This window comes from Crotalus tigris, unplaced genomic scaffold (genome assembly GCF_016545835.1).
Source record: "Crotalus tigris isolate CLP2741 ecotype Arizona unplaced genomic scaffold, ASM1654583v1 scf7180000019599.1365583, whole genome shotgun sequence".
NCBI lineage: Eukaryota > Metazoa > Chordata > Lepidosauria > Squamata > Viperidae > Crotalus > Crotalus tigris.
The window spans coordinates 1350001-1358823 of NW_024097615.1; the positions used below are offsets into that span (position 1 = coordinate 1350001).

Consider the following 8823-nt stretch of genomic DNA (forward strand, 5'->3'; position numbering starts at 1 on the left):
AATGGCGGACTGCGTTGTTTGGCGACCCCCGTGAAATGGTCGTTCGACACCAAATGGGGTCCCGACCCACAGGTTGAGAACCACTGGCCTAGACCATTTCAGACAAATGGCTGTCCAGTCTCTTCTTGAACACTTCCAGTGTTGGAGCATTCACAGCTTCTGGAGGCAAGGAGTTCCACTGGTTAATTGTTCTCACTGTCAGGAAATTTCTCCTTAGTTCTAGGCTGCTTCTCTCCTTGATGAGCTTCCATCCGTTGCTTCTTGTCCTGCCTTCAGGTGCTTTGGCGAACAGCTTGACTCTCTCTTCTTTGGGGCAGCCCCTGAGATACTGGAAGGCTGCTATCCTGTCCCCCCTCGTCCTTCTCTTCATTAAACTGGACATCCCCAATTCCAGCAACCGTTCCTTGTATATTTTAGCCTCCAGTCCCCTAATCATCTTTGTTGCTCTTCTCTGCACTCTTTCTAGATTCTCAACATCTTTTTTACATCGTGGTGACCAAAGCTGGATGCAGGATTCCAAGTGTGGCCTTACCAAGGCCTTGTAAAGTGGTATTAACACTTCACCTGATCTTGATTCAATCCCTCTGTTAATGCAGCCTAACACTATGTTGGCTTTTTGGGCAACTGGCTCCTATTTAAGGGATCGTCCACTGGGATTCCAAGATCCCTTTTACAGTTGCTACTATTGAGCAAGGTACCCCCTATACTACACCTGTGCGTTTGCTTTTCCTTGCCTAAATGCAAGAAAACACGCATATCCCCCCACCCCATTCTGGAAAGGGGCATCAACCTTTTGCACTCGCCTGTGAGCGAGCCTGCAAGTAGAAAGGCAGCAGCTTTGCCGGGAACGTCTCGAAACAAGCTGCCTTTTGGCTAGTGCGGGACAACAGTACCCATTGTCCTCAACCAACGTGGCCCAAGGCTGTGCTGGCTGTGCAGGTCGATCCACAGGCCAGGATTATCGCCTCGAAAGGATGCGATCTAAAGCTCCGCCTGTGTTTCTTCTTTAAAACACACACATTAAAAAGCTTCTCCAAGAGCTGGCCACCATCTTGACTTTTTCGACCTCCACCCCCCTGGCCAACGTGGGGGACAAGAGAGGCTTAAAAAAAAATAAGGTGGAAGGATGCCGGGCCAAGGATACGTGCAGATCTTCTCCACGCCAAAGGGCTGCTGGCTGTTGAGCGCCAGGTAGGTGAAGCAAGCGAGGAGCACCGCCAAGTCGTAGCTGGTCAGGAAGAAGACGAAGAGCAGGAAGAAACGGACGTTGTGGCAGCCGATACAGTTGTTCACCCACATGCAGTGATGGTCGAATTCCTGCGCCAGAGTCCGGAAAGAGATGGGAGGGGAGGGGAGAGGAGAAAATTGACCCGGGGGTCTTATTGGAAAAAGGAAGGAGGGCCACGGGGTCCTCTGTAGCCACATTCACACAACAGACAAAGAGCCAGTTTGATTTATTGCTTAAGGCAGCAGGCTAGAAAGGGGGTGAATTCTAGTCCTGCCTTAGGTATGAAAGCCCAGTAAATGACTTTGGGCCAATCACTAGGAGTCAGTGAATTCTAGTCCCAACAGGTATGAAAGCCAGATGAGTGACTTTGGGCCAATCACCAGGAGGCAGTGAGTTCTAGTCCCGCCTTAGGCATGAAAGCTGGCTGGGTGACTTTGGGCCAATCACCAGGAGACGGGGAGTTCTAGTCCCGCCTTAGGCATGAAAGCTGGTTGGATGACTCTGGGCCAATCACCAGGAGATGGGGAGTTCTAGTCTCGCCTTAGCTATAATTTTGGGTCAATCATCAGGAGACGGTGAGTTCTAGTCCTGCCTTAGGCATGAAAGCCGGCTGGGTGACTTTGGGCCAATCACCAGGAGACAGTGAGTTCTAGTCCCGCCTTAGTCATGAAAGGCAGCTGGGTGACTTTGGGCCAATCACCAGGAGACTGTGAATTCTAGTCCCGCCTTAGGCATCAAAGCTGGCTGGGTGACTTTGGGCCAATCACCAGGAGACGGGGAGTTCTAGTCCCGCCTTAGGCATGAAACCCGGCTGGGTGACTTTGGGCCAATCATCAGGAGACGGTGAGTTCTAGTCTTGCCTTAGCTATGACTTTGGGCCATTCACCAGGAGACGGTGAGTTCTAGTCCCGTTTTAGGTGTGAAAGCCTGCTAGGTGACTTTGGGCCAATCACTAGGAGTCAGTGAATTCTAGTCCCAACAGGTATGAAAGCCATCTGGATGACTTTGGGCCATTCACCAGGAGACGGTGAGTTCTAGTCCCACCTTAGTCATGAAAGGCAGCTGGGTGACGTTGGGCCAATCACCAGGAGACGGTGAGTTCTAGTCCTGCCTTATCCATGAAAGGCAGCTGGGTGACGTTGGGCCAATCACCAGGAGACGGTGAGTTCTAGTCCCGCCTTAGGCATCAAAGCTGGCTGGGTGACTTTGGGCCAATCACCAGGAGGCGGTGAGTTCTAGTCCTGTCTTAGGCATGAAAGCTGGTTGGGTGACTCTGGGCCATTCACCAGGAGACGGTGAGTTCTAGTCCCGCCTTAGCCATGAAAGGTAGCTGGGTGACTTTGGGCAATCACTAGGAGACGGTGAGTTCTAGTCCCACCTTAGCCATGAAAGCCGGCTGGTGACTATGGGACAATCACCAGGAGACGGTGAGTTCCAGTCTTGCCTTAGCTATGACTTTGGGCCAGTCACCAGGAGATGGTGAGTTCTAGTCCCGCCTTAGGCATGAAAGCCATCTGGGTGACTTTGGGTCAATCAGCAGGAGACGGGGAGTTCTAGTTCCATCTCAGGCACAAAAGCTGACTGGTTCACTACCTGCAGGAGATCGCTGCAGATGTTTGATCTTAGCTAGCAGCTTCGGACTGGAGACCACCCGGAAATGCATTTGAGGGAGTCCTTGACTTACAGCCGTAACAGAGCCTGCCCATCGTGGTTCTCGGTTGTGACAGTTGTAAAGCGGCTCATCCACACGACCAACCTGATTTTCTAACCTTTTTTTTGCAGTTAGCCAAATGTTGCGGTCACAAGATGAAAGCAGCAGTCACTAAGTGAACCAATCATTTTATTATGGGCTGGTTTTGCCAAAAACACCAAAATACAGGTAGTCCTCGACTTACGACGGTTGAACCCCAAGCAAGACAGTTACCAAGCAAGACAGTTGTTGAAGTTTGCCCCATTTTGTGACTTTTCTGGCCTCCGTTGTTAAGTGAATCACTGCAGTGGTCATAAATACGAGTCAGTTGCCCAGTGTCTGAATTTTGATGTGACTCGAGGGACGCTGTAACAACGGTCGTAAGTGTGAAAAACGGTCACAAGTCGCTTTACCCAGTGCCGTTGTAACTTCTGTCACTAAATGAACGGTCGTAAATTGAGGACTGTCTGTAACCACAGCCCCTCAGATGTTGGTTTCGCTGCTCGTTGTGGGGGGAAATTGTGTTTGTGTCTGCCGGCCATACCCTACCTCCACGCAAGTGTTGCACCAGCGACAATGGAAAGTGTGCGGCAAGCTGTACAACTGGCACCTGTTGCACCAGCGTTTGTTGAGGCTGCCCAGGGTGTTGGCCTGGTTCTCCAGCTCTTCTTGGATGCCTGGGACGGAGGGAAAGGAGACCACCAGGTGTGAAAAACGGCTTTCCTTGTGCGACCGCCCGGGGGACGGTGTGTTTGTGTTCTGCGAGGAGTTCACACGGACAGACACAAAACGCAAAAAACACGGGGCGGTTTTAAAAAAGGGAGGGGGAAAAAAAACCCTTCTGCGGGCGTGGCGGCTGCTGATGACAGGAATGTCTGCTTTAACTCCCAGCGCCTAGCCAGGCTGGGTGCAGGGATGAATTTGCTGGCTTGCCTCTGGGGAGGGCTGGGTTCAAGTCCTGCCCCCTTGCCTTGGAAGCCTGTGAGATGAGTTTGGGCCAAGCTCATTCTCTTCCCAGTCCAGGCTACCTCACAGGGTTGTTGTGAAGAGACAATATAAAGAAGGAGGGCATCACTTGTACGGGTGGTCCTTGAGTTACATTCATTTCTTCAGCGGTATATAAGTCTAAGTGCTATTGCTATTCCTCCCTCCCTCCCTCCCCTCCTTCCTTCCTTCCTTCCTTCCTTCCTTCCTTCCTTCCTTCCTTCCTTCCTTCCTTCCTTCCTTCCCCCTCCCTCCCTCCCTCCTTCCGTCATTCCTTCCTCCCTCCCTCCCTTCCCTCCTTCTCCCTTCCTTTCTCCCTCCCTCCCTCCTTCCTTCCTTCCTTCCTTTCTCCCTCCCTCCCTCACTCCTTCCTTCATTCCTTCCCTCCTTCCTTCCTTCTCACTTCCTTTCTCCTTCTCCCTCCCTTCCTTTCCCCTTCCTTTCTTCCTCTCTCCCTCCCTTCCTTTCTCCCTCCCTCCTTTCTTCCTTCCTTCCTTTCCTCTTCCTCCCTCCCTCCCTTCTTCCCTTTCCTTCCCTCCCTCCTTCCTCCTTCCCTCCCTCCCTCCCTTCCTTCCTCCCCCTTCCTTCCTTTCTCCCTCCCTCCCTCTTTCCTTCCTTCCTTTCTCCCTCCCTCCCTCTCTCCCTCTCCTTCCTTCCTTCCTTCCTTCCTTCCTTCCTTCCTTCCTTCCTTCCTTCCTTCCTTCCTTCCTTCACAATGCAGTATTGCAGCCTAATTCACTGCCCACAGCCAGCAGTTTGATCCACCTTCCATCCTTCCGAGGTCGGTAAAATGAAGACCCAGATTGGGGGATAATAGGCTGACTCTGTAAAACCGCAAAGCCCTGAGAAGCGTACATAAGTCTAAGGGCTATTGCTCTTCTGCAATTCTGTGTTCGTAAGCCGAGGACTGCCTGCATCGACCGCCTTTTGAGAAGGGACGCAGCCCCTCGCTTACCTTTGTGGAGGACCCCCGTGTCTGTGAAACTGGTGAGGAAGAAGTACAGGAGGGTCGGGATGAGAAGGTTGCCGCAAATGATGGGGAAAGCCCAGGAGACGTTCAGCCCCAGCCAGGAACCGCTGCGGACAGCAAACAAGGTTGTGGGTCTATCCCACGCTGGACTCTGACAACAGCAGAGTCTCTTTCGCACAGTGACCCTGTGCTCAAGGTGCTCACCTGAAGTCCACCTTCTTCAGGTGGACTTCAGCTCCCAGAATTCCCAGAAGGTGGACCTCAAGTCTCAGAATTCCCAGAAGGTGGACCTCAAGTCCCAGAATTCCCAGGTGGACTTCAAGTCCCAGAATTCCCAGCAGGCGGACTTCAAGTCCCAGGATTCCCAGAAGGCGGACTTCAAGTCCCAGAATTCCCAGCAGGCGGACTTCAAGTCCCAGGATTCCCAGAAGGCGGACTTCAAGTCCCAGAATTCCCAGAAGATGGACTTCAAGTCCCAGAATTCCCAGGTGGACTTCAAGTCCCAGAATTCCCAGGTGGACTTCAAGTCCCAGAATTCCCAGCAGGCGGACTTCAAGTCCCAGAATTCCCAGAAAGTGGACCTCAAGTCCCAAAATTCCCAGAAGGTGGCCCAAGTCCCAGAATTCCCAGAAGGTGGACCTCAAGTCCCAGGATTCCCAGAAGGTGGACTTCAAGTCCCAGAATTCCCAGGTGGACTTCAAGTCCCAGAATTCCCAGCAGGCGGACTTCAAGTCCCAGGATTCCCAGAAGGCGGACTTCAAGTCCCAGAATTCCCAGAAGATAGACTTCAAGTCTCAGAATTCCCAGCAGGTGAATTTCAGCTTCCCGAATTCCCAGAAGGTGGACTTCAAGTCCCAGGATTCCCAGAAGGTGGACTTCAAGTCCCAGAATTCCCCAGCCAGTCCCTCAGCTTCTGGGGAATTCTGGGAGTTGAAGTCCCCCCCTCTTCATTTTGCCAAAGTTGTGGAATGCTGCTTTAGCACATATAAAGAGAAAGATACGGTGTGCATCGACATTGAACATAATTTCAATTTTTTAAAAAAGCCCTGATGCCGAATTTAAATTAACCTGGAAATTATTTATGGATTATAATTCTGCACATGGGCAATTAGAGTTTCAATCCGTGTCACTTTGGGCAGTGAGGATACCAGATATCCTTCCTGGTCAGCCCTGATCAGAGGTGGGGAAAGAAGCTTTTTCAGTTACAAAGAGAGTAGGGCTTAATCTTAGCTATTTATTCTCCCACCTCGCCTTTGGTGAGAGCGCCATCACCTCCATCCATCCACCCATCCTCTCTTCTATCTATCTATTAACCCTCTCTCTCTCTTTTATCCATCTATCTCTTCTTTCTTTCTTTCTTTCTTTCTTTCTTTCTTTCTTTCTTTCTTTCTTTCTTTCTTACTTTCTTTCTTTCTTTCTTTCTTTCTTTCTTTTCTTTTTATTTCTATCTATCTGTCTATCTGTCTGTCTGTCTGTCTGTCTATCTAGCTATCTAGCTATTTCTTTTCTATCTACTTCTATCTAACCATCCATCTCAGGGGTCTTCAAACTTGGCCCTTTTATGACTTCTGGACTTCAACTCCCAGAATTCCTCAGCCAGCATGTCATAAAAGAGCCAAGTTGGAAGACCCCTGGCCTATCTCTATCTCTTATTCAGATCTCTCTCTCCCTCCCTCCCTCCCTCCCTCCCTCCCTCTCTCTCTCTCTCTCTCTCTCTCTCTCATCTATCTTTATCCATCTACCTATCCATTTCTTATCTATCTACCTCTTTCGATCTGTCCATCTATCTCTTATCCACATCTCCTCTCTCTCTGCCTCCCTTTTATCTATTTTCTCTCCTCTAATGCATCCCTCCCCACTCCCTCCCTTCCTCCATCCCTCCCTCCCTCCCTCCATCCATCCATCCATCCATCATCCTCTGCTTCTGTCTATTCCTCCATCAGTACTAAAAATGAGCAGTGTTTGCTCTCTGTTTATATACAAGCAGTTTGCTTGTAGACAGCAACCCCGCTCCCTTCTAGCACTGATCATGTTCCCTAGTTGGGTCGTGAAATGTCTGCAAGAAAACCACCCAGCTCAGAGAGCACCAAGGACCCCACAGTTCTTTTCCTCCTCCTCCTCCTCCTCCTCCTCCTCCTCCTCTTCCTCCTCCTCCCACATCACTCTCTTCTAGCACTGATGATGTTACCTAGTTGGGTCATGAAACGTCTGCAAGAAAACCACCCAGCTCTGAGAGCACCAAGGACCCCACAGTCCTTTCTTTTTCTTTCTTTCTTTCTTTCTTTCTTTCTTTCTTTCTTTCTTTCTTTCTTTCTTTCTTCCTTCCTTCCTTCCTTCCTTCCTTCCTTCCTTCCTTCCTTCCTTTCTTTCTTTCTTTCTTTCTTTTTCTTTCTTTCTTTCTTTCTTTCTCTCTTTTTCTTTCTTTCTTTCTTTCTCTCTTTCTTTTTCTTTCTCTCCTCCTCCTCCTCCTCCTCCCCCTCCTCATCCCTTCTAACACTGATGATGTTTCCTAGTTCGGTCATGAAACGTCTGCAAGAAAACCACCCAGCTCAGAGAGCACCCAGCACCCCACAATCTTTTCTTTTCTCTTTCTTTCTTTCTTTCTTTCTCTTTCTTTTTCTTTTCCTCCTCCTCCTCCCACATCACTCTCTTCTAGCACTGATGATGTTACCTAACTGGGCACGAAACGTCTGCAAGAAAACCACCCAGCTCTGAGAGCACCAAGGACCCCACAGTCCTTTCTTTTTTTCTCTTTCTTTCTTTCTTTCTTTCTCTCTTTCTTTTTCTTTCTCTTCTCCTCCTCCTTCTCCTCCTCCCGCTCCTCATCCCTTCTAGCACTGATGATGTTCCCTAGTTCGGTCATGAAACGTCTGTAAGAAAACCACCCAGCTCAGAAAGCACCAAGGATCCCATAATCTTTTCTTTCTTTCTTTCTTTCTTTCTTTCTTTCTTTCTTTCTTTCTTTCTTTCTTTCTTTCTTTCTTTCTTTCTTTCTTTCTTTCTTTCTTTCTCTTTCTTTTTCTTCCCCCCCCCTCCTCCTCCTCCTCCTCCTCCTCCTCCTCCCACATCACTCTCTTCTAGCACTGATGATGTTACCTAGTTGGGCAATGAAACGTCTGCAAGGAAACCACCCAGCTCAGAGAGCACCAGGACCCCACAGTCCCTTCCTCCTCCTCCTCCTCCTCCTCCTCCTCCTCCTCCTCCTCCTCCTCCTCCTCCTCCTCCTCCTCCTCCTCCTCCTCTCCGTTACACTGGGTCACGAAACACCTGCATTAACACAACCCAGCTCAGAGGCCACCCAGGACCCCCTCACTTGAACCCTGAGCTGTTACAAAGCTTCTCCTGGATCGGCTGCTGGAGGGAGGATCCTTACTCCTTACTCACGGGAAAGTGAAGAAGAGGCAGCTGAGCACCAGGAGGCTGCTGAAGTGGAAGGAGGCGAAGAATCCCGAAAAGAGCGGGTGGCACTCATCCCTACTGGACCCCATGTTTGGAGGGGAGACCCCAGAGAGCTGCTGGTGCAAGCCAGGCGGGGACCCCCCCCCCGAATGGAGGCCGTTGTCGTGGCGAGGCCGGGACAATAGCCGGGGAGGGGAGGGGGCGGGGGTCCCTCCCTTCTGCTGTGGAATGTTCCCGGCTGGCAGTTGGAGAGGCTGGTGGGACCTCCAGAGGTCATCTTCTGCGCTGGGGGGGGGCTTTGATCGGTTGCCCGCGAACGCGATTCCTGAATTTGACGACAGGCTTTTTCCCCCCCTTTTGCAAAAGGGGCTTCATTGTCCCGTCCAAAATACGAATCTCCAAGTCATTCGGGCGAAACAAAAAATAAAATAAAATAAATTAAAAAGCATTTATGAAGGAAAAAAATCAAGACTTTTTATAGACTAGAGCAGCGGTTCTCCACCTGTGGGTCGGGACCCCACTTGGGGTCGAACGACCATTTCACGGAGGTCG

General features: G+C 50.5%; 1 protein-coding gene across 2 annotated transcripts in view; it reads right to left on the reverse strand.

The window, feature by feature from the left end:
- Window positions 1-8467, reverse strand: part of LOC120317320 (palmitoyltransferase ZDHHC19-like) — a 28078-nt gene extending 19611 nt beyond the window's left edge. Inside the window, exons 1-4 of one of the 2 annotated variants that reach the window (XM_039363827.1) lie at window positions 8257-8467; window positions 4858-4979; window positions 3468-3595; window positions 1145-1317 (exon numbers count right to left, since the gene is read on the reverse strand). In XM_039363827.1, coding sequence (XP_039219761.1) covers window positions 1145-1317; window positions 3468-3595; window positions 4858-4979; window positions 8257-8360 — 527 coding nt within the window. In that variant the 5' untranslated portion in view covers window positions 8361-8467. Of the gene's footprint in view, window positions 1-1144; window positions 1318-3467; window positions 3596-4857; window positions 4980-6118; window positions 6235-8256 lie in introns of those variants that run through there. The other variant, XM_039363828.1, reaches the window with a different exon arrangement.
- Window positions 8468-8823: the final 356 nt, after the last annotated feature.